The sequence below is a fragment of the Pongo pygmaeus genome, chromosome 9 (assembly GCF_028885625.2).
Source record: "Pongo pygmaeus isolate AG05252 chromosome 9, NHGRI_mPonPyg2-v2.0_pri, whole genome shotgun sequence".
In the NCBI taxonomy this organism is placed as follows: Eukaryota; Metazoa; Chordata; class Mammalia; order Primates; family Hominidae; genus Pongo; species Pongo pygmaeus.
In genome coordinates this window covers 70,627,811-70,651,433 of record NC_072382.2, presented here as the reverse complement: position 1 = coordinate 70,651,433, position 23,623 = coordinate 70,627,811, and the positions used below count along the sequence as shown (strand labels likewise).

The 23,623-nt window shown below is 43.5% G+C and overlaps 1 protein-coding gene and 1 long non-coding RNA gene across 3 annotated transcripts; one reads left to right on the top strand and one right to left on the bottom strand.

Moving 5' to 3' along the window:
* Positions 1 to 17: 17 nt before the first annotated feature.
* On the bottom strand, positions 18 to 7,236 carry LOC134740266 (uncharacterized). Its single transcript, XR_010127595.1, has 3 exons — positions 7,142 to 7,236; positions 1,437 to 1,507; positions 18 to 1,248 (listed from the first exon to the last, which is right to left on the bottom strand). It is a non-coding gene; the product is annotated as an uncharacterized LOC134740266 (long non-coding RNA).
* TRIM6 (tripartite motif containing 6) lies at positions 6,590 to 22,695 on the top strand. Of its 2 annotated transcripts, none has more exons than XM_054441303.2 (8): positions 6,590 to 6,671; positions 12,999 to 13,488; positions 14,290 to 14,385; positions 15,095 to 15,325; positions 18,145 to 18,167; positions 19,903 to 20,003; positions 20,276 to 20,302; positions 20,518 to 22,695. In XM_054441303.2, exons 2-8 carry the CDS (start codon positions 13,066 to 13,068, stop codon positions 21,081 to 21,083), a joined length of 1,467 nt encoding a protein of 488 aa, XP_054297278.1. In that variant the 5' UTR covers positions 6,590 to 6,671; positions 12,999 to 13,065; the 3' UTR covers positions 21,084 to 22,695. The 2 variants fall into 2 exon arrangements, with proteins under 2 accessions (XP_054297278.1, XP_054297277.1); XM_054441302.2 differs by lacking the exon at positions 6,590 to 6,671 and adding an exon at positions 6,724 to 7,376.
* Positions 22,696 to 23,623: the final 928 nt, after the last annotated feature.

Genomic DNA, 23,623 nt, shown 5'->3' with positions numbered 1-23,623 from the left:
AAGTCAACAAGCAATTTCAAGAGAAATTTTTAATTTTTGTGTTTGCCAGTCTCCATATTTATAAAATTAGTTTCATTATGTTTCTCTTTATTTCAAGATCAAGATTTTTCTTCTATAGCTTCTTCTGTTATAGTTTCATTACAAAATTAACACATTCTGTTAGTATAAAATAAAAATTGAAAAATATAACTTCCTGATGCTATCTCCACAGAGGTAATGTGTACTTGTTCAGAATCAAAGGAAGAATCTGTCATTTTTTATGTAAGAAGCAGTTTTGAGAGATGACAGCGTGCTGGCAGTCCTCACAGCCCTCGCTCGCTCTGCTCACTCTCAGTGCCTCCTCTGCCTGTGCTCCCACTTTGGCGGCACTTGAGGAGCCCTTCAGCCCACCGCTGCACTGTGGGAGCCCCTTTCTGGGCTGGCCAAGGCCAGAGCCGCGCCCTCAGCTTGCAGGGAGGTGTGGAGGGAGAGGCGCGAGTGGGAACCGGGGCTGCGCCCCGCGCTTGAGGGCCAGCTGGAGTTCCGGGTGGGCGTGGGCTTGGCGGCCCCGCACTCAGAGCAGCCGGCAGGCCCTGCCAGCCCTGGGCAATGAAGGATTTAGCACCCGGGCCAGTGGCTGCAGAGGGTGTACTGGGTCCCCCAGCAGTGCCAGCCCACCGGCGCTGCACTCGATTTCTCACGGGGCCTTAGCTGCCTTCCCGCCGGGAAGGGCTCGGGACCTGCAGCCCGCTATGCCTGAGCCTCCCACCCACTCCATGGGCTCCTGTGCGGCGGGAGCCTCCCTGAGGAGCACCATCCCCTGCTCCATGGTGCCCAGTCCCATTGACCACCCAAGGGCTGAGGAGTGCAAGCGCACGGCACGCGACTGGCAGGCAACTCCACCTGCAGCCCCTGTGGGGGATCCACTCGGTGAAGCCAGCTGGGCTCCTGAGTCTGGTGGGGACGTGGAGAGTCTTTATGTCTAGCTCAGGGATTGTAAACGCACCAATCAGCGCCCTGTCAAAACAGGCCACTGGGCTCTACCAATCAGCAGGATGTGGGTGGGGCCAGATAAGAGAATAAAAGCAGGCTGCCCCAGCCAGCAGTGGCAACCCGCTCGGGTCCCCTTCCACAGTGTGGAAGCTTTGTTCTTTGACTCTGCAATAAATCTTGCTACTGCTCACTCTTTGGGTCCACACTGCTTTTATGAGCTGTAACACTCACCGCCAAGGTCTGCAGCTTCACTCCTGAGCCAGTGAGACCAGGAACCTACCGAGAGGAACGAACAACTTGAGACGGGCTGCCTTAAGAGCTGTAACACTCACCGCAAAGGTCTGCAGCTTCACTCCTGAGCTAGCGAGACCACGAACCCACCAGAAGGAAGAAACTCCGATTATATCTGAACATCAGAAGGAACAAACTCCGGACACGCCGCCTTCAAGAACTGTAACACTCACTGTGAGGGTCCGTGGCTTCATTCTTGAAGTCAGTGAGACCAAGAACCCACCAATTCCGGACACACTTGCATCTAAGATAGTGACAGTAAAGATGGAGAGAAATAAATCAAATGGATAAAACTTCTTCAAAAGGATAAATTAAAAGGACAAAAATTGAATGTTGGGATGAGGAAGAAGAAAGAATTTAGGAGTTCATTGTTTCGGAAGGAACTTAAAAGGCTAGCTGTACCATTCATCAAGATAAGTAATAAAAAAGAATAAACAAATTGGTGGGCAAATAAACACTAATATTATATACTGTTACTGAGCAATCAATGGGCTTGCCTCTTGACATACATACAAGCCAATATACCATGGCACCTTTTGAGAAAAGCAAAACTTTATTGCAAGTAGACTGGCAAGGAGACAGAAAAAATGGTTAGCCGGGCACGGTGGCTCACACCTGTAATCCTAGCACTTTGGGAGGCCGAGGCGGGCAGATCACCTGACGTCGGGAGTTGGAGACCAGCCTGACCAACATGGAGAAACCCTGTCTCTACTAAAAATACAAAATTAGCCGGGCGTGTTGGCACATGCCTGTAATCCTAGCTACTCGGGAGGCTGAGGCACGAGAATCACTTCTGGGAGGCGGAGATTGCGGTGAGCCATGATCGTGCCATTGCACTCCAGCCTGGGCAACAAGGGCAAAAACTCCGCCTCAAAAAAAAAAAAAAAAGAAATTATTAATGAGGTATGATCTGATTGGATCTTGCAATGAGCTGATGCTGGAAGACATGATCTGATTGGATCCTGCCATGGGGTGATGCAAGGGCTCATCTGATTAGATCCTGAATTCTGCCATGTGAGGTTCCTTCTTAGTTCTGTCCCTACTCCTCAGTCTGAGCACTTGGGTTCCACCTGTGGTTGCATGCTTGGTTTATCTAGGCATGTTCAGGCTATGTGACCTTTAGCCCAGGGGGCTATGGCAATTGAAAAACAGCTCACAACTTTTGACACATAAAAGTTGAACCAGATTAGTCCGCTGAGGTTATAACATCTTGTTTTTGTTCTACCTGCGAGTTACTCACATGGACTCTGGAGCCCAAAAGAGGTCTGATCTATAGTTAATGTTAGGACTTTGTCAGCTAGGAAAGTGGATGGGATTATCTAGGAAGGGGATTTAGAGAAAATGAGATAATAGGAAACAAACAAAAAGCTATATTTAAGTGACTAGCTTGATTTTCTTCAAATTGACTAGAATGTGAATATATGCACAGCAAAATTCATGTTTTATTCATCGGTATTACTCCAGAGCCCTGCCAAATGCTTGGTACATTTATAGTTAACAATGCTACCTATCAGTAATTGACGATCTATTGTGTTTCAGGGAGTGTCCTAAGTACTTCACCTATACTTGCATATTTAGTCTTCACAATAAATCTATGCAGTAGGTATTTTACAGATAGGGAAACTGAGGCCCAAGAGAGGTTAAGTAACTTGCCCCAAATCATGCGGATGGTAAGTAAATGAGCTAGGATCTGAATCTTGGCAAAACTGGTTCCAGAGTCCATCATCTTAAATACCATCTTAAATACTGTGCTATATGACATATATAGTTTAATATGTGTCTGCTGAAAATAAAGAACAAAACAAATTTTTAAAAAGAAGGAAGGAAGAAAATATAAAATATCAAAGGAAAGATGGGGCCAGGTGTGGTGGCTCACACCTGTAATCCCAGCACTTTGGGAGACTGAAGTGGGCAGATCGCTTGAGTCCAGGAGTTTGAGACCAGCCTGGGCAACATAATGAAATCCTGTCTCTACAAATTACAGAAAAATTTACCTGGCATGGTGGTGTATGCCCTTAGTCTCAGCTACTTGAGAGGCTGAAGTGGGAAGATCGCTTGAGCCCGAGAGTTTGTGGCTGAAGTGAGCTGAGATTGTGCTACTACATGCCAGCCTGGGCAACAGAATGAGACTGTCTCAAAAAAAAAAACACACACACAAAAGAAAATAAAAAAGAAGGAAAAATGAGAGGAAAGTAGGGAAAACAAGAAGGATGGAAAAAAGAGAGGGAGGAAAGGACGAAAAAACATGCATTAATTAGGTCCATGTTTGATGGTCAGAAGCATCTGAAAACAAAATTGGTGACTTGTTTCTACTACATCCCTAAGCCTCTGGAACAAGAAATGTTTCTCCCTAAAATTTGTTTTTATTTGGTTTTACTGACGTTCTTCCTGTAATCAGATGTTAACAATTATCTTTCAGAAAATCCAGTTAGGCCTATCCTGAATTCTCAAGCATAAACTACCCTGATTCTTAATCTTAGCCTTGCAGTATCTACTTTTTTCTTTTGTTTTGTTCCCATCAGCTCCCAGCTGGTAGTAATGAGTTAAGGAGGGTTTTCCATGAGAGGGGCAGAAACATTTCTGACCACAGGAATCATCTAACACTGCTTTCAAACAGTTGTACTGAAAAAATACACTAGAGATTTTTTTCACAGGAAGTCTCTCTCCTGTGAATATATTAGAGATTTCCTCAAAGAAAATATATTTGAGCAGATTAGAGATTTACTCACAGAAAATCTATCTTCTGAGTTTGTATTTTTTTATCACTATGTGGCTATGAGAATGTTTTGTGACCCTTGTCATGGTCCTGTTTGCTTTTCCTGAAACCTCTTTCCTATCAAATGTTAATATCCACTTATTGCTATTAAGAAATCTTGACACCTCAACTTGTGCACTAAACAATATTCCTGGTATATACTGAGTATTTAATATTGAGTATTGTAATAATAACAGGCTGGATCTGTTGATACCACCCTGAGTCTAGAACTGCAGCAGTGGGTCCTGAGTCTAGAACTGCAAGTACTCTGAGTATTCAGGAACTTGGGGCTGTCAGCAAATCTGTGCCCTCTTTACCTTCAAACCTGTCCTACTGGATGCATCATATCACCCCACCAAACCTCTGGATCCCACATACTTGGTTCCCTTTTAACACTAACAGTATTCCACTGTATTGGGTATACCACTTGTTTTTCAATCCATTTAATACTTGATGAACAGTTGGGTTGATTCCATTTTTTAATATGAGTAAAACTGCTATGGACATTTGTGTATAAATCTTTGCATGGATATGTTTTCATTTCTCTTGAGTAGATTCCTACGAGTGGATTTGATGGATCATATGGTAAATTTATATCTAACTTTTCGAGACCCCTTGAATTATTGCCAAGTACCTTCATTTCTTCTCAACCATCAGAATGCCCAATCTCCCTGTTCAAGATGAGAAATTAGTTATAGAGAAAATAAAAACTGCCTTGGTTAGCAAACAAAAAGGAAAAATTCTGCACACTGAGAAACAGTCTTTTATTCTGTTTTTTGTTTTCTTTTTTGTTTTGAGACTGGTTATTGCTATGTTGCCCAGGCTGGAGAGCAGTAGCAGGATCATGGCTCACAGCAGCCTCAACCTTCCAGGCTCAAGTGATCCTCCCACCTCTCAGCCTCCCAAGTAATTGGAACTACAGGCACGTACCACCATGCCTGGCAATTTTTTTTTTTTTTAGATAGGGTCTTACTATGTTGCCCAGGTTGGCCTCAAAATCGTGGATTCAAGCTATCCTTCTACCTCGGCCTCCCAAAATGCTGAGATTACAAGCAAGCCACCATGCCCAGCCAACATCCTTTTTTTTTAACTGAGCCTACTAGCCCCAGAAATGAAGCCCTATGCTGACAAGACTATGGAGCCTATAAGTTACTTCCATTTATATCAGCTCTTAGAAAATGGCTTGAGAAGGGACTCTGGATTGGGCTTCTCCATCCCTTTTCCAATATTTCTAACCCTCTGGGTGTCAATCATACCATTTTGTATTCCAAGGGACTTAAATGTTGGCTGGGCCAGTGGCAGGGTGGTGTCCATACTGGGCAGTTTGGGTGGGGCCAGGAGAATTTCAGAGCATAAGCAGGCTTTGATCTGGAAGCGTCATCCAGGGGCAATATGGAGGCAACCATACCTAAAACCGTTGTGAAGAAAGCTACACAAGGGGTGATCTGAAATACCCTTTGTGTGGCTTCTTAAGCCTGCGGACATGAGGTACTCACTGAAATAGTGACACATGTCTGCACTTATGAGATTCCAATGACCTTTCATTTGCCTGGGGACTGTTCAGAGAAATCTCTTGATACTTAACCCAGCTCTCTCCCTATTGCCCAATCCTCCGTCCAGACTTTTATAGGGACACCCCAGTCCCTTCTTTCTCTATACCTCCCTCCCCAATCCACCTTCTAAGGCAGGGCGATACTCATCTAATCAGTCTCCTTAGGGAGGAACTTTGATATTCTTTTTCTTCTCAGAGTTTCTGTGCTATTGAAACCCTGTAGTTAGAGTTCTGAGGCTCTATAAGCTTTACATGTATTCATCAGACCTAAATAAAAACAAAGATTGTCTTCTAGTTATATAGGTCAAAATTACAGATACACACACAGCTTTATACATACATATGTGTAATTTTAAGTTGATGAATTTTAATGATCGTTTGGCAAAACATACCATTATGCAAAGGGGCTTTTACTCACTCGTATAACTTTATGTGTTTATTTAGACATTTAAATTAATATGTTTATATGGAGTACAGGTGTATTATCAGTGTAATTAAACTCTGATATGATATTGGAAAGCTACAGTACACTGCAGACAATTTACAAGGGTCATCTCTGGCCTGGTGTTCTCAAAGTCCTCCGAATTTTCCGTTCATCAGGTAAGATGAACAGCTTTGCGTTGCTACCTTCAAAAATTCTCTTTTTTTTTGTTTTGAGAGAGAGTCTCGCTCTGTCTCCAGGCTGGAGTGCAACCCCCGCCTCCCGGGTTCAAGCGATTCTCCTGCCTCAGCCTCCCGAGTAGCTAGGACTACAGGCGCGCCCAGCTAATTTTTGTATTTTTAGTAGAGACGGGGTTTCATCATGTTGGCCTGGATGGTCCCAATCTCCTGACTTCGTTATCCGCCCCCCTCGGCCTCCCAAAGTGCTGGGATTACAGGGCTGAACCACTGCGCCTGGCCTCAGAAACTATCTCCATCTCCCTTACCACCTGAGGGGTCACTGGTGACCACACCCATGGAATCGGCTGGATCTCCTGCGGTGCTGGACAATTTGACCCTCCTCCTCCCCTGTCCCCGCCCCTTTCCCCCTGAGTCTTTCGGCTTGGGTGGAGGACGCGGCTGCTTCAAGTCCTCGGCTCTGATCCAGGCTACACATTCCAGGTTAGTGAGCAAGTTCATTTTCTGGCCAGCTACCGCTGTCCCCACTTGTCTGGAGAGTTTGACCCGCTCTGCAGGTCGGATTGGGGGGTTCACAGGTGAAAGAAGAATGAGGGAGACTTCTGCATTTTCAAGTTTACTCAAGTTTGGGAAGGGAGCACTGAAGAGGCACCTTTGCAGCTGGGAATAGGCCGTGTAAAGAGAGTTAAACCTCGATTCTAAAAGCTAAAGTATGTAGGGGAGGCAGCTCTGGAAACTGCTTTAGGGAATCACTGCAAACCATTTGTCAGGCGTGGATTCAGAGTCAGCATCCCTTCCCCCCTTCCCCCTTCTCCCTTCCTCCTTCCCCCCCATCCCCTCCCCCCATCTCCAGCCTGGCCGCTCCAGGAAGTGAGCACCATTTATCCCCCACCCCAGGCGGCCCGACTCCTCCCAGAGGGAGTTGGGAGATGAGCCTTCCGCAAACTCCTGACCTGTGTGTCTGTCCGTTCAACGGCCAAAGGCTGGCCAAGGAGGGAGCCCCTGCCATTCTCGGAACGGAGCAGAGTCATGCGTGGTTGAGTTTAGATAAAAGCCGAGTGAGCGCGCTCTGTTCCTTAAGATTAGTTTAAGGTGCCTTGGATTGCTCTGAAGAGCTTTGACCACCTGATAATTGCTTACATCTGGAACTTCTTGGCTCCTCATTCCCCAGATGTGCGGGTCAGAGAGGTATGTCTACCGTTCTGTTGACTGGCTCTTATTTCACTTCTGGCAGAGGTGACAGGGCAGTGAAAGAGATAAGGTCCTTTCCTTTTCGGAACTTATTATATCTTTATTTCTTTTTCTTTCTCACTGCAAATGACCCCACTGAGGTTAGAGACATTTTATTTTTAATCAGTCAGTCAACAGAGACAGAAATATGTGGTTAGGAGCATAGATGCCGCAGCCAGACTGCATGTGTTCAAATCCTGACTCTGACAGACACTGGCTGTGTGTCCGAAGACTTAACTTGACTTCTTTTAGCTTTAGTTTCTTCCATCTATAAGATGGACGGAGTAATATGTATATCTTAGAGTTTTGGTGAGGATTAAGCGAGACAGATTTAAACACGTAGGAGGCTGCCTGACACAAATTATGGTCATTATTCCTGGCAAACTCCATGCCTAGCTTTAAAAAAATGCACAATCAAAACAATTTTTAAATTATAGGTTTCTGAAATGCAGGGGGTAGAAATTCTTTTGATGTGGAAATTAATTTTTTTGTTTTGAAACTGATTATGTTCCAATTCAAATATTTATTGAGTCCTGTTAGATAATCAATTGCAGATAATAGGTTAAATATAACCCTACACAAAGATAAAAAAAAATGTTATTCCTAAAGTGCAAGAACTCATGCCCAACTCACTTATAAATGCAACTGCCACCTATTTTATTCCACTTTCACTAGGGCTCCCAGCTGGTGGACAGGCCTGCTCTGTCATTCCTAACTCTGAACCCCCAGCCTACACCAGCCCCAGTATCCCCTGCTGAGTCACTGATTTTTATTCTGAAAGCCATTTTGATATCGATGCAAGCTTCCATTCTAAAAGATGCTTCATATCTAAATAGCAGGCCATTCTCTGTCCCCCTCCCTCTTCTAGCTGTTTTGCACCCTAAATTGTATCCACCTGGGAAAGAAGGTCCTTTATCTAAGGCAGTGCTTCTGAAGCCTTAATGTGCATAAGAATCACCTAGAGAACTTTAATATTAAAGTGCAGATTCTGAATCATTCCAGGAAAGACTGAGATTCTGCATTAAGAACTCCAAGTGGTTGCAGTGTTGCTAGTTAGCAGACCTTTGTCAGGCGTCTGGTTCTGATTTAATTGGTCCCACCTGGTTGTGAATTTGGGCTCTTTCTTCTGCTAATTTGATGCATTGGGCTCTGGGACTGCAGGCTCTTCTCGTCTGCACTCCTCACAGTCAGAATGCCTTCTCTCAGCGCATCCACACTGCTCTGGAGACTTGGCCTCAGTTGGAAACTGGCAGCCTCCCATGTCTCCCTTGGGCTGCACTTAGCTGCAGTGGGCAGTCAGGGCTTGCTGGTGTGTGGGCAAGGGTCACTCAAACCTATACTAATTGTATGCTCCCCTCCTTCACAATTTCTTTCCCAAGCCTCAGCTTTGACAAGAGACCTCAACTCTTACAAATCTTTTTTCTGCTCAAGAATTTTTCTCTGTCTAAAGAGAGTATTAGATGAATATCTAAAGCAGCATATTAGATAGGAAAAAAAGACATACAATGAAGTAGAAATAGAATGAAGCCACATATGTAATGTTACATACTCAAGTAGCCTCATTAAAAATAAGCAGGTGAAATTAATTTTAATATATTTCATTTAACCCAATACATGCAAAATACAATTAGGACATGTGATCAATATAAAAAAATTAATAAGATCCTTTAACTTTTTTAAACTAAATCTTCAAAATCCAATGTGTATTTTGTACCTAAAGCAACCCATTTCTGAGTAGCCACACTTCAAATGCCCAATAGCCATATCTGGCTACATGTTTGACAACACAGTTCCATTATGCTTAGAAGATCAGAAACCAAGCCTTTAATTTTTCTTGTATTTTTTTGTTTCTGTCAGTTTATTGAGTTCTATCTAGTAAGTTACAAATTTTAAGCATACAATTCTGTGAATTTTCACAGTTGCAGTCAGCTGTGTAACCACCACCATGATCATGATACATAAAGGGCATTTCCGTCACCCTTCAAATTTCCTTATGCCCTTTGCAGTTCAAACTTTTCTCCCACTCCTGGGCCCTGGCTTCCACTGATGTGCTTTCAAATACCATAGCTTTCTCTTTCCTAGGATTTCACATAAATAGCATCATACAATAACTTAAATTTGATGTTTGGGTTCTTTCACTTTGCATGCTTTTGAGATTTATCTTGTTGTATATATTAACAGTTTAATTGTTTGGTAATATGCCACTGTGTGGATACACCACAGTTTGTTCATTTACCAGTTAGTGATGTCATGGATTCTTTTCAGTTTGGGACTATTACTACATTGCATTTATGAGGCAGTAATTCTCCTTCAAGAGAATTGGGTACGCTAAATACAGTTTTGCCTGAAATGAAAGTGTGCATGTGTTTGTTGGGGAAGATGAATTGAAATTGGACTTTCAATTAAAATATAATACCAACACAATTATTATTATTTATTTATTTATTTATTTATTTTGAGACGGAGTCTCTCTCTGTCGCCCAGGCTGGAGTGCAGTGGCGCGATCTCGACTCACTGCAAGCTCCGCCTCCCGGGTTCACGCCATTCTCCTGCCTCAGCCTCCCGAGTAGCTGGGACTACAGGCACCCGCCACCACACCCGGCTAAATTTTTGTATTTTTAGTAGAGACAGGCTTTCACCGTGTTAGCCAGGATGGTCTCGATCTCCTGACCTTGTGATCCGCCTGCCTCAGCCTCCCAAAGTGCTGGGATTACAGGCTTGAGCCACTGCGCCTGGCCAACACAATTATTTTTTAACAGTAACACTTTCATAAGATAGCACATTTATTTCTATAGTGCCAACATCAAGGCCAACTATAAGCTCAGCAGTAAGTTATAATTTTCAATCCATTATAAAGTTAATTGATCATTTCCTGTGTTAGCTGCAGTGCTAAGGTCTGGGGCACCTGGAAGATAAAGTGAGACTGGGCCTCTGCCCTCATAATGCTAATTTATCAAAGGCAATAGAGCCTTATAGTGCAGTGTGCTAAGTGAGATGATGTGGGTATGGTAGGAGATATTAACAAAGGAAATAATAGTGCAGTTCCCACAGGTGTGATTAATTTGGTTAAACACTCTCAGATGATAGGTAAATACATCTGTAATACCAATTAGTACTACCAGTTAGATGTACAGAGTTCATTAATTTGTTAATTATATTTTGCACCCTTTATGAAGATGAGGAATATAAGGGAGTAATAAGAGCTCCAGCTCTGCAGCCTGCGTATCTGCATTCAAAACCGGCCCCGCCACTTGAAGGATCTACTAAATACCAGTTCATACAACTATGAAATGAGATTTAAGGGACATTCGTAATGTTGTTATATGGAATTATTGAGTTATTACATACAAAATAATTAAATTCTTGCTGAGTACCTAATGGGCTTTCTGTAAATATTTGCTGTGAGCATTGCTGCTGCTAAGCATGGCAAAACTGAAGACCCAGGCCAGTACTTGCAGAAGCACCACAGAACACTAGATGGCAGCACCAAGGACCTGTTTTCAGCTCGCTAGATCCCCCAGCGGGGCCGCTAGAAGGCTTATGCTTATGTCCCATGACTTTCTTACCCTTATCTGAGACACTTTCTCAGGCCCTTTCTTCTAAGGAGAGTGTTGTTATTGGGAGGCAGTTTGATATACTTTTTAAATCCACCAGGTCCTCAAGATGGGGGTAAATTGGTACAATTTACAGGGCCTTGTGTTTAGGCCCACACGGACTATGTTTTTTACATCAATGTACGTTTACTTTTGCTGGGAAACCAGCCAAAGACAAGTTAGAGAATTCCGCCTGCTCCCTACGCACTGTGGCCTGTTCAGAACAGCGAGGTCATGCCTGGAACCAGGGCCAGAGCTTCACATAGGCAGGGTTAGCTGGCTCTTCTTTGGTGGCCCAAACACAACTCCAGGTAGGCAAGCAGAGCAAATGGCTCCCATTGAAAATAACTCAATGCTGGAAACAGTTTTAAAAATTTTCTAGAGTATTCTCAGTGTGATTTTAAACAATGGTAATGTAATTTATCAACAACTCTTCCCAAGAAAAATAGAGAATAAAGGTCATATTTCTCAATGAAGATATAAGGCCTCAACTGCTTTACCGGCCACCTCTCCTTACATATGGACCCCCTTAGGATCCTGCTGAGGTTTAAGACAGTCCCTGGCAAAATCCCATCATCAAATAGGATCTCTCTCATTTCCATACTTCGAAGGCACTTGGTCCATATCTGACTTTCACAGCCTTTACCACTGACTGTCTTTGGTCAAAGTTATGAGTTTGAGGACGAAGCTTTGAACTAGCACCCTGGAAAGGTTAGGTTATGCCAGTTCTACAACTTACAAGATGCATGATTTTGTAAAGTCACTTAATGTCTCTTCTTATTAAATAATGGAGAATACTCTTATTTATGCAGAGTTGTCCATGAGGCATAAAGAAAGCAAGAGAATGTGATTTCTAAATCACAACTGGTTACAGAATCATGAGTTGTAAAAATATTACCTCCCCAGGCTGGGCGCAGTGGCTCACGCCTGTAATCCCAGCACTTTGGGAGGCCAAGGCAGGCAGATCACTTGAGGTCAGGAGTTCGAGACCAGCCTGGCCAACGTGGTAAAACCCCGTCTCTACTAAAAATACAAAAATTAGCTGGGCATGGTGGCACTCACCTGTAATCCCAGCTACTCAGGAGGCTGAGGCACGAGAATTGCTTGAACGCGGGAGGCAGAGGTTGCAGTGAGCCGAGATAGTGCCACTGCACTCCAGCCTGGGCGACAGAGCAAGACTCCCTAATGAGGTAAATATGTGGAGAGTGATTGTATTTTGGCTGTGCTCTAAATAGACTAGTCAGAGCAGACCCTTCCGATAAGGGAATAGGTAGGAAGCTAGTAAGTCATGGAGATAGCAGAGTAAAGGGTCGTATTTACATCATGAACAACAAATGCAAAAATCCTGAGGCAGCATTGTGTTTTAGGTGCTTTTAACATTGAGGATATGTTTTGGATGAGAAAAGGTCACACAGTCTCCAGGTGCGGTGGCTCATGCCTGTAATTCCAGTACTTTGAGAGGCCAAGGCAGGAGCATCACTTAAGATCAGGAGTTCAAGACCACGCTGGCTAACATGGTGAAACTCCATCTCTACTAAAAATACAAAAACTAGCCAGGTGTTGTGGCACATGCCTGTAATCCCAGCTACTCGGGAGGCTGAGGCAAGAGAATTGCTTGAACCTGGGAGGCGGAGGTTGCAGTGAGCTGAGATTGTACCACGGCATTCCAGCCTGAGTGACAGAGTGAGTCTCCATCTCAAAAAAGAAAAAAAGAAAAGATCACACAGACAGTGACTCACACAGGCCCCTCCTTTCCAGGGCCTCAGTTTGTCACTCCATTCAATAGGAGCAAGAGGAAATTATCACTGCTCTAATATGGGGAGAAATTGGTGCCTTGTATGAGCCGGGATAAAGAACGTATTGGATATTAGAATGAGAAGCCCTTGTTACCCCAGGTGTCTGACCTCTTTATCCAGGACTGGGCAGTCAGTATTTATTCTCACTCCTTCCTTACCCTGACCCTTTTTTTGTTTGTTCGTCTACCTAGGATTCTACAAGCAGGAAACATCTTAGAAATCAGGGCTGGGCAGGCAGGAGCCAGGAGAGTAGCTACAATGACTTCACCAGTACTGATGGACATACGAGAAGAGGTGACCTGCCCTATCTGCCTGGAGCTCCTAACAGAACCCCTGAGCATAGACTGTGGCCACAGCTTCTGCCAAGCCTGCATCACACCGAATAGCAGGGAATCAGTGATTGGTCAAGAAGGGGAAAGAAGCTGCCCTGTGTGCCAGACCAGCTACCAGCCAGGGAACCTGCGGCCTAATCGGCATCTGGCCAACATAGTGAGGCGGCTCAGAGAGGTAGTGTTGGGCCCTGGGAAGCAGCTGAAAGCAGTTCTTTGTGCAGACCATGGGGAAAAACTGCAGCTCTTCTGTCAGGAGGATGGGAAGGTCATTTGCTGGCTTTGTGAGCGGTCTCAGGAGCACCGTGGTCACCACACGTTCCTCGTGGAGGAGGTTGCCCAGGAGTACCAGGTGAGACCCCAGGATGGAAGGGGAGACAGAGAAACAAGGTCTTTGGCAGGTTTTAACGTTTTATCATGCTCTGATCTAATCTCTTTGTAGTCTTCATTTACCTAGAGAATGAACCTGGAAACTGCCTCCCTGATTAAGAATAGATTCTTTATCTCTTACTTGCTATTCCAGATTGAGTAGATAGAGCTGCTCAGGATAAAAGGGGTACTTGGTTGATTGAGTGTGGAGATATGTTGGCAGGGAAGGTAAAGGAATTTATTTACTCATGTATTTATTTTGAGAAGGCGTCTCGCTCTGTCGCCCAGGTTGGAGTGCAGTGGTGCGATCTCGGCTCACTGCAACCTCTGCCTCCCGGGTTCAAGCAATTCTCCTGCCTGGCCTCCCAGGTAGCTGGGACTATAGGTGTGCACCACCATGCCCAGCTAATTGTGTGTGTGCATGTGTGTGTGTGTGTGTGTGTGTATTTAGTAAAGATGGGGTTTTGCCATGTTGCCCAGGCTGATCTCAAACTCCTGAGCTCAGGCAATCCGCCTGCCTCAGCCTCCCAAAGTGCTGGGATTACAGGCATGAGCCATGGGTGCTTTGTGGTCAGGCACCTTCCCAAGGAGGAAGGAGAATCAGCCTATCCCTGTTGGTTTTCATCCCGTGAATATAAAAGATTTGTTGGCCCTCTCAAGTTTTCATCCTAGGTTAGGACAGGCTTCTTTTGAGGTTAGCAGAATCTCTGTCCCATTCATTCTATGTCTGGGTACTGAGTCAACTGAAGGCTTGATCCTGCTTGACCTGATTTGTTTCTTCCAGGAGAAGTTTAAGGAGTCTCTAAAGAAGCTGAAGAACGAGGAGCAAGAAGCTGAGACGCTAACAGCTTTTATCAGAGAGAAGAAGACATCCTGGAAGGCAAGGGAGACTTTTTCTGAAGATGTCCTGGGGCAGGAATCATGGCAGGTCATAGGAGCTGAGGGCAAAGGAGTCCTTGTCCTGTCTATCCTCTGATGCCATGACTAGAAGAGCTTCCCTTTGCATGGTCCTCCACTGTATTCCTTCCAAACAGGGGGAGAAGAGGGGAGCTAAATTGCAAACATATCAAAACTGAACCTAGGAGACAATCACATAGCAGAGGAACCATGGCTAGGGGTCGCCCCAATTCATAATTCTGGGTCTTGCTCTACAGTTTCAGTCTCTTTGGCTTTTCCCTTGCATTCAGAGTACAAATGCAAGAGAAAATGCAGGTAAGGCTTGTGAAGAAGCCCAGATCTGAGACAGGTTAGTCACAGGCCAGTAATTTCTACCTCAGTACTCAAAATTGGAAGAGGAGGCTGATGCAGAGGTGAGGGAGGCTTCCTGGAATCTAAACGTCACCCAGGAATCACAGTTGATGTCTAGTTGGCCTAGATAAAGCAGCCCAGGGCCAATGGTCTGGGCAGAGCTGAAGGGAGAAAAGAAGGAAAGAACAGGCTACAAAGGCTTTCTCCTGCAGCATTTACCCTCCCTCTCTCTGGGAGGCCTGGCCCAGGAAAGCAGTCCTGAGCCCAACTCCCCTGCTTTTAATAGAGGAGACCCTCAGTGTGACCGACTAGCAGCCTCTTTTTCTTCCCTGTTCCTGAAGAATCAGATGGAGCCTGAGAGACGCAGGATCCAGACAGAGTTTAATCAGCTGCGAAATATCCTAGACAGAGTGGAGCAGCGGGAGCTGAAAAAGCTGGAACAGGAAGAGAAGAAGGGGCTACGAATTATAGAAGAGGCTGAGAATGATCTGGTCCACCAGACCCAGTCGCTACGAGAGCTCATCTCGGATCTGGAGCGTCGATGTCAGGGGTCAACAATGGAGCTGCTGCAGGTAAGGCTTGTGAAGGAGCCCAGATCTGAGAGTCAAGGTAAAGAGTAACTTTCCTTCCTTTCTGGGACATCAGACTACCATCATTGTGGGGACAAGAGAAAACATTCCTTTGGCGCTATAGCGCCTATCCCCTATTAAACTGTTTAGAGGTATGGAGTAAAGCATAAGATAATTCAGAGTACAAATGCAAGGGAAAATCCCATTTTTATTTATAAAGGGTTGTCTGAAAGTTTATTTGATGCTGTGGAGAAGATCTGTTGTATCCAGTGATGTTGTTCTTTCTGTTCTTTCTTTCTCAGTCTTGGCACTATTTACGTTTCTGGCTGGATAATTCTTTGCTGCGGGGGATTCTCCAGTACATTGTAGGATGCTTAGCAGCATCTCTGGCCTCTGCTCACTAGATGTCAGCAGCACCACCCCAGATGTGACAACCCCAAATTTCTTCAGACATTGCCACGATAGCCCCAGGGTGAACACAGTGCTCTCCCAGTTGAGAACCACTGTTCATTAGGCACCTCTTGTCTCTGATGCTGTGTTGGGAATTTGTCAAGTGCTTCTTACCCAGCTTAGTCACAGGCACACTTATGCCAAGCTAAATTCTTAGAGATGATGTATTACCAGCCCTTCTTTGTTTTCACTCTCTTCTCTAGAGCAGAATCATTTAACATACTGTAGTAATTGATATTTGAACTGGTTTTGGGGGTCTGGGCTCTGGTCTGTATGTGTGTAGGTCGCAGATTGCAAGGTATCAAGCCTAGAGAGATTTGATGGAGGGACTTGAACTGAGGTTGAAATTCTAGCAGCTGTTTTCTGCATAGAACGAATAGTGTGGCTGTGAATTTGAGGCATGATGTAGCTTGTGATATTCTGTAACCTTCAGAGTGTAAGATATTCTTTATATTTTGTTTGCCTTCGTGCTTTCCTCTGGCTCTTTCTTTCTTGGTGGAATAATTGTTTATTTACATATTCTTGGGTCTTAGTATTAGAGCCATGGGTAGCTACTTTCTGCCTGTTACAGCTTTTTCTCATTCACTGCTTCCTGCTTTCCATCTTCATTTTATTCTTCTTGCCTTTTTGTCCTCATCATTGATATTATTACCCTGATACTTTCTCCTTCACCTTTTGTTCTGGCTCCTTAACACTCCTCAAACTGTAAATATTTTTAAATGCCAATGAATCATCAATTCATATTGCTAGTTTAGACACTTCCACATTCGTTAGTATGACTGCCCCCTGGACATTTAAACTTGAGTAGTCTTTTCTAACAATAAACTTTCTAGAATTTTCCCATCACAGACATTCTTCTTTCTCTTTTCCATATCTCTTCTTTCTCTTTTCCGTATCTGTGTGAATTGTTGCCCATTAAGATTTTATAGCCAAGGCCAAGCACAGTGACTCACGCCTGTGATCCCAGCACTTTGGGAGGCCAAGGCGGGTGGATCATGAGGTCAGGAGATGGAGATCCTGGCTAACACGATGAAACCCTGTCTCTACTAAAAACACAAAAAAAAGCCGAGTGCGGTGGCTGGCACCTGTAGTCCCAGCTACTTGGGAAGCTGAGGCAGGAGAATGGCGTGAACCCAGGAGGCGGAGCTTGCAGTAAGCCAAGCCACTGCACTCCAGCCTGGGCGACAGAGCAAGACTCCATCTCAAAAAATAAAAATAAAAGATTTTATAGCCAAGATAAAAGCTTCAAAATATGGACATAAAGCCAACATAAGAGAAGTAGCCACACGAAATAGCACATCGATTTGATCATTTCAGTTTCTCAGTACAGTCACAATGTAAGATTGATACAATCCTGGATATTTACTGCAAATTGACACACACAGCACCTCTACCATGTTCTATGTTCAAGCCAGTTTGAGTTTTGTCTCTATGAAATGCCACCATAAACAGCCCTAATACAGAGAAAATAGTTAATCCGGTGTTATATGGACCAAACTTAAGCTTTTCTTAGGGGTCATTGAGATGTATGGAGCAGAAGATAAAAAGACCAAATAGAAGGGAATAGGCCAATTCCACGGAAATGAGACTAGCAGTGGCAATGATAAAGGTGAACAACTGGTGACCAAATGAAATTAAGGATGTGAAGTGGACTGACTTGGGCAAAGATAGGATGCTAGGGTGAATATATGGTAGTTATTTCCTATTTTGTTTAAATTTGGTGATGGTTGCTAGTATGATTCAGTAGGATGGAAGGGAGACAAGAGTTGCAGAAATAAGTTTTCTTTTAAACCTCTTGCATTTGAGGTACCTGTGACTCATTTGCTGGTGTATATATTAATCAAAATCATAAGGAAAGGGGGCTGAGCAGAAGTACAGATTTGAGAATCATCAACATGTGTGTGTTAAAATGAAGGAAATGGAGGAAGTCAGCAGAGGTAGGGTAGAGAGTTAGAGAAGCGAAGTTTGAGAAACAACCATATTTAAAGCCCATGAGCCTGTATCTTCAGCAACCAGAACAGGATGTAAGCTATTCAAGGATGGAAATTATGACTTCATTTTCTAAGGTTCTCTAGGCCAGGCACAATGCCTGACAAATAATACATGCTATACATACATAACATTACACACACATATGCACACACACAGTGTTGTAAAAATCAAGACACTGATGAGTCAATTGAGTTATTTTTTGATGTCTTCACATGGGTTCTTAAGGACAGTCTGCCCTGAGTTTTTTCTCTATTTTGTGGCCTCCACATTAGGATTATCTTTATATGTATCATATCATGGGATAGTGGACATGGAAGGAGAAATGTGGATAAGGGCATGACCTGTTACTCCTTGACTTAACCTGTCTTTTTCCTTCCTAGGATGTGAGTGATGTCACAGAAAGGTATGTGTAGGAGAACATGAGGTAGTTCCCCTGGATTGACAAATGATTCCTTTACCCATGATCAGTGGGAAAGGGAAGAAGAATCAGAGTGGGGAAGATTCAAGAGAGTAGTCTTGAATCGCACATCACATGAGAGTTTTGGCGTCCCCAAATAAAGGGGATGAACTGGCTTCTCTGGTAGGAAAATGTGGGTGATGGGAGGTCAGTAGTTGGGGACAGTACTGTTATTTAGAATAAAGAGTTGCAGTATTGTGCCACTGCACTCCAGCCTGGGAGACAAAGGGAGACTCCGCCTCAAACAAACAAAAAAAATGAATAAAGAGTTGCAGTATCAGTGACTCCCCAAGTACCTTGTTAAGTGTACTTTTCCATAAACCTCTGTGCCTGCTTTCATCCCTGATTCTTAAGTTACCTCAAAATACACAGGAATTTTCTTTGCCCATAAATTTTTTTTTTTTTTTTTGAGACAGTTTCACTCTGTCGCCCAGGCTGGAGTGCAGTGGTGTGATCTCAGCTCAGTGCAACTTCCTGCCGTGAATTTTATCAGAGTGACATTCCCATCTGCATTATTTCTCAAGGTCTAAGAATTTGGTCTTGGGACATCTGCCTTAAGTTTTTCTTTCTCCCAGGCCTTGCTCCCTAGTAGATTTTCTTTTGTCTCAATTCCAGTAAAAACATAAACCTTAGCTCTTGAGGATAATAATTTAGCCCGGGAATCAAACATGTTCTCTTTCACATACTCCAGAGTCTCATCCAACAAGATGACATGTCAACCTGCTTGCACACTTGGTTCCTTCATGCTCCTCACAGACACATGAAATAGGAAGCCTATTGTCCCTTCTGAAATCTGTACTCTCCGTTTGGAGGTGAGGACATCTTTTCTCCAGCTAGCGGCATAACATTCCCAGAGACAGCAAATCCTAAAATGCTGTTTTGAAGGTTTTCTGAGAAATCCTAGGGCCTAAGCCCACAGACTTTTCTGAAGAAACCCCTTCACTTGATACTCTCAAAGCCCCAGCAATAGGCCCCTGGTGTTCTGCCTGTCAACCCAGACATCTTCAGCCCCTCTGATTTTAAATATTTTATATCTTTTTTTAGAGGTAGCAAAAGATTTCCAAGCCATTATTTTACTGAACTGCATAACATCTCTAGGACACAGAAAAAAGGAAAATTTAGTATTTTCTAAAAACAACAACAGAAAAACAAAATGAGACTTTAAGAAGTTAAATCTTGGACAGGTGCAGTGACTCACACCTGTAATCCCAGCACTTTGGGAGGCTGAGGAGGGCAGATCATGAGGTCAGGAGATCAAAACCATCCTGGCTAACATGGTAAAACCCTGTCTCTACTAAAAATACAAGAAAATTAGCCAGGCGTGGTGGCACACGCCTGTAGTCCCAGCTACTCGGAAGGCTGAGGCAGGAGAATTGCTTGAACCTGGGAGGTGGAGGTTGCAGTGAGCCGAGATCGCGCCACTGCACTCCAGCCTGGGCGACAGAGCAAGACTCCTTCTCAAAAAAAAAGTTAAATCTTACACAAGTTTATGTAGATGGTGAGATGATAGTTTCTAGTCTAGATCTTCTGGCTCCAGTGCCAGGGCTGTTTGCAGAATGATGCTAAGTGTATTCAGAAAGGAGGATTGGAATTCATCAGTAAGCTTGGGAGGTAAGGGAGACGGGTGGTGGAGAAACCCACAGTCAGCAGTGTGGGAACTCAGAAGTTCTGTCCTTTTTAGGAGTGAGTTCTGGACACTGAGGAAGCCAGAAGCTCTCCCTACAAAGCTGAGAAGTATGTTTCGAGCCCCAGATCTGAAAAGGATGCTGCGAGTGTTTAGAGGTAAGGAGATTCAGGGGAAAGAGTTTGGATGTGAAATTACCGTCGTGGGAAGAAATAAACAGGATAGAGGATATAGTCGGTATTTGAGCATAGTGGCAAAGAGGGAGGGACATAGTGTGCTGAAGATGCAGTTTGTATTTAAGGGGAGATGAAATGGCCAGGTGACATCCTCACAGGATTCCTCACCATTCCCTTCATCTAGTAAGGAGAGAGATACCAGACAGGAGACAATTGGTCCTATTCAACATTATTGACTCTTTTCATCATTACAGAGCTGACAGATGTCCAAAGCTACTGGGGTAAGTAGAAGCCATGGCGTCTTTGGATTGGCACATTCTGATCTCCTTTCACATGCCCTCCCCAGACATAGCCACACAGGTCCTAGGTGTTGATGCCTCCCCCATCCCTGCCATATAGTTCCAATTCCTCCAGCCACTTCCTGTGTTTCCTCTTCTCAGCATAATGAGACCCATGTCCCCATTCTCATCTGCTGATGTTGTACCTTTTCCTACAGTGGACGTGACCCTGAATCCACACACAGCTAATTTAAATCTTGTCCTGGCTAAAAACCGGAGACAAGTGAGGTTTGTGGGAGCTAAACTGTCTGGACCTTCCCGTCTGGAAAAGCATTATGACTGTAGTGTCCTGGGCTCCCAGCACTTCTCCTCCGGAAAGCATTACTGGGAGGTAGATGTGGCCAAGAAGACTGCCTGGATCCTGGGGGTATGCAGCAATTCACTGGGACCTACATTCTCTTTCAACCATTACGCTCAAAATCACAATGCTTACTCCAGGTATCAGCCTCAGAGTGGATACTGGGTGATTGGGTTACAGCATAACCATGAATATAGGGCCTATGAGGATTCTTCCCCTTCCCTGCTCCTCTCCATGACAGTGCCCCCTCGCCGTGTTGGGGTTTTCTTAGATTATGAGGCTGGCACTGTCTCCTTTTATAATGTCACAAACCATGGCTTCCCCATCTACACTTTCTCTAAATATTACTTTCCCACTACTCTTTGTCCATATTTCAATCCTTGCAACTGTGTAATTCCTATGACCCTGCGTCGTCCAAGCTCTTGAATATTCTTGTGTTCCCACCCACTTCTGATAAGTACCCTGAGGCTTATCAGCATGTGATTCTCCCTTCTGATCTTCTGTTTTTCTGTGTTCTCAATTCTTTTGTTGTTTTTTGGTTTTTGAATTTTTTTTGAGATGGAATCTCGCTCTGTCGCCCAGGCTGGAGTGCAGTGGCACAATCTCGGCTCACTGCAACCTCTGCCTCCTGGGTCCAAGCGAACCTCCTACCTCAGCATCCCAAGTAGCTGGGATTACAGGCACCCACCACCATGCCCAACTAATTTTTGTATTTTTGTAGAGACAGGCTTTCACCGTGTTGGCCAGGCTGATCTCGAACTCCTGATCGCAAGTGATCCACCCGCCTCGGCCTCCCAAAGTGCTGGGATTACAGATGTGAGCCACCGCGCCCAGCCAGTTCTTTTGTTTTAAACATTTACTCAGTACTAGGATGCACCCAGTGGTGAGAGTAAGCATCTTTGATGACAGGTCTTGAGGTGGATAGGGGGCGCTTTCAGTCTTTTGCCATTAAGCATAGTATTTGATGCAGGTTTTTTTTTGGTTGATGCAGGGGATCAAATTTAAGGAAGTTCTGATCTGTTAATTTGCTACAAGTTTTTGTATAAAATGAAAAATCATATTCTACCTATGTCTTTTCTGTAAATTATTGAGACAGTTGCGTGTCATTTTTGTTCTGTTAATGTGGCTTAGTACATTGATTTACTTAAATTTGTTTTATTGGCCACAACTTGCTGAAATACACCATTATTATTTGTTGTATGTAATACTGAATTTATTTTGATAACGTATGGTTTAGATTTTATTTTCATCTATGTTAATGAAAGAAATTGGCCTGTATTTTTACATTCTTATAATATCTTTGCCAGGTTCTATAAAATGCAATAATAAGCAAATAAATTACTGCGTTTTTGTATAAGTATGTATAGGATTGAACTCTAAAACCAAACCATTATAATGATAACTTGGGTAGCTTCAAACTCAAACTGAAGAGAGTCTTCACTACAATCTTCACTACAACCTTTGGCCTTCCTCTCTACATTTAAGAGTAGCAATAGAACAATAAAAAAAAATACATCTTTCAAATTAATTGCAGTAAAAACAAAAGGGTAGTGGGGAGAGAAAAACAATCCAATACGTATTTTTCTCAGAATAGAAAGAAAATACAAAGAGAAAATATGAACAATATAAAGCACTTAAAGGAAGAGGATGATTTCTTCCAGCTTCTCCACACTCTCTTTATGCGCAGGAACAAACAGCTGTTGAGTGAGCTGCTATGACTTTGGTAGAGAGATGCAATATGTTTTCTGAACCAGCTATAAAAGAAATTAAGAGGTACATGTGAGGGTAGAAACAAATATCAAGGAAGAGAATGGCACTGGCTGTCCCATATGGTATCCAGGAGCCACCAATGTCTGTTGAGTACTTCACACGTGACTAGTCTGAATTGAGATGTGCTCAAAGTATAAAATATATACCAGATTTCAAATACCTACTTCAAAAAATAATGTAAAATATCTCACTAATAACTTTTCCTTTGTGTATTGCAATGATAATATGTTGGCTCTATTGGATTAAATAAAATATGTTATTCATTTTACCCGTTCCATTTTACTTTTTTAATGTGGATACTAGAAACCTTAAAATTACATATGTGGCTTACATTGTATTTCTATTGGACAACTCTGGAGTAGATCCTATAATGAAATTTCTGTCCCTAAGTGAGCCCTAGTGTAAAAGCCTGTGGACTCAGGATACAGAGGAGGTTTCAAGGCACATATGTTTATCTCTACAAGAACCTGCACCTTCCCAGCTGCCGTGAGGCATTTTTATGGAAGGTAATGCCAGAGAAAAGAAGATCTCAACATATCTAGAAGTGTAGAAATTTGGAAGATCATAGAAAGGGCTTATGACCAGAGAATGATTCTGCCGACTCTGGCCCCTGCCATTAGTCCTCAGTCTGTTGGGCACTTGAAGCGAGGAAATACTGATTTGTTATCAAGGCTCAGCTTGGGTGTCTATGGTGAGATAAAGTAGTGCAGATTATAGTAAAAGCTCACTACTGGTTTGTTCTAAGGCACAGTTTTATAATATTTGGGAGATCATATCTGTGGAAGCCCAGAGGCTGGATGCAACTCCTCATCCTGGTCTTCATTTCAATTGGAAGAGATATAAAAGGAGATAGGGCCGGCTGACTGGGGCCCATGGGGCTGGTGGAAGTTCAGGAAAGAGAAAGATCTGCTGGAGTACTTATCCCCTTCCCACTTATTTTCCCATACAATAAGTTCTAGGCAAAAGAGTTAGCCCAGCTCTCTTCTGTAAACTCACTTTACAAGTAAATTTACTTTCTAAGTGAATTTATAAGTAATTTTTTTTTTGTCACCAGAGTTCTAGGGACATGGTATAGTTATCCTAATATTTCCCAAAATGTGACTGCTTGCTAGAGCCGGTATTTAAGTTTGATGCTAACTTAAAAAGAAGATTTTGGAAGGGAGAGGGACTTTCTTAACATCTTTATTGTGATATTT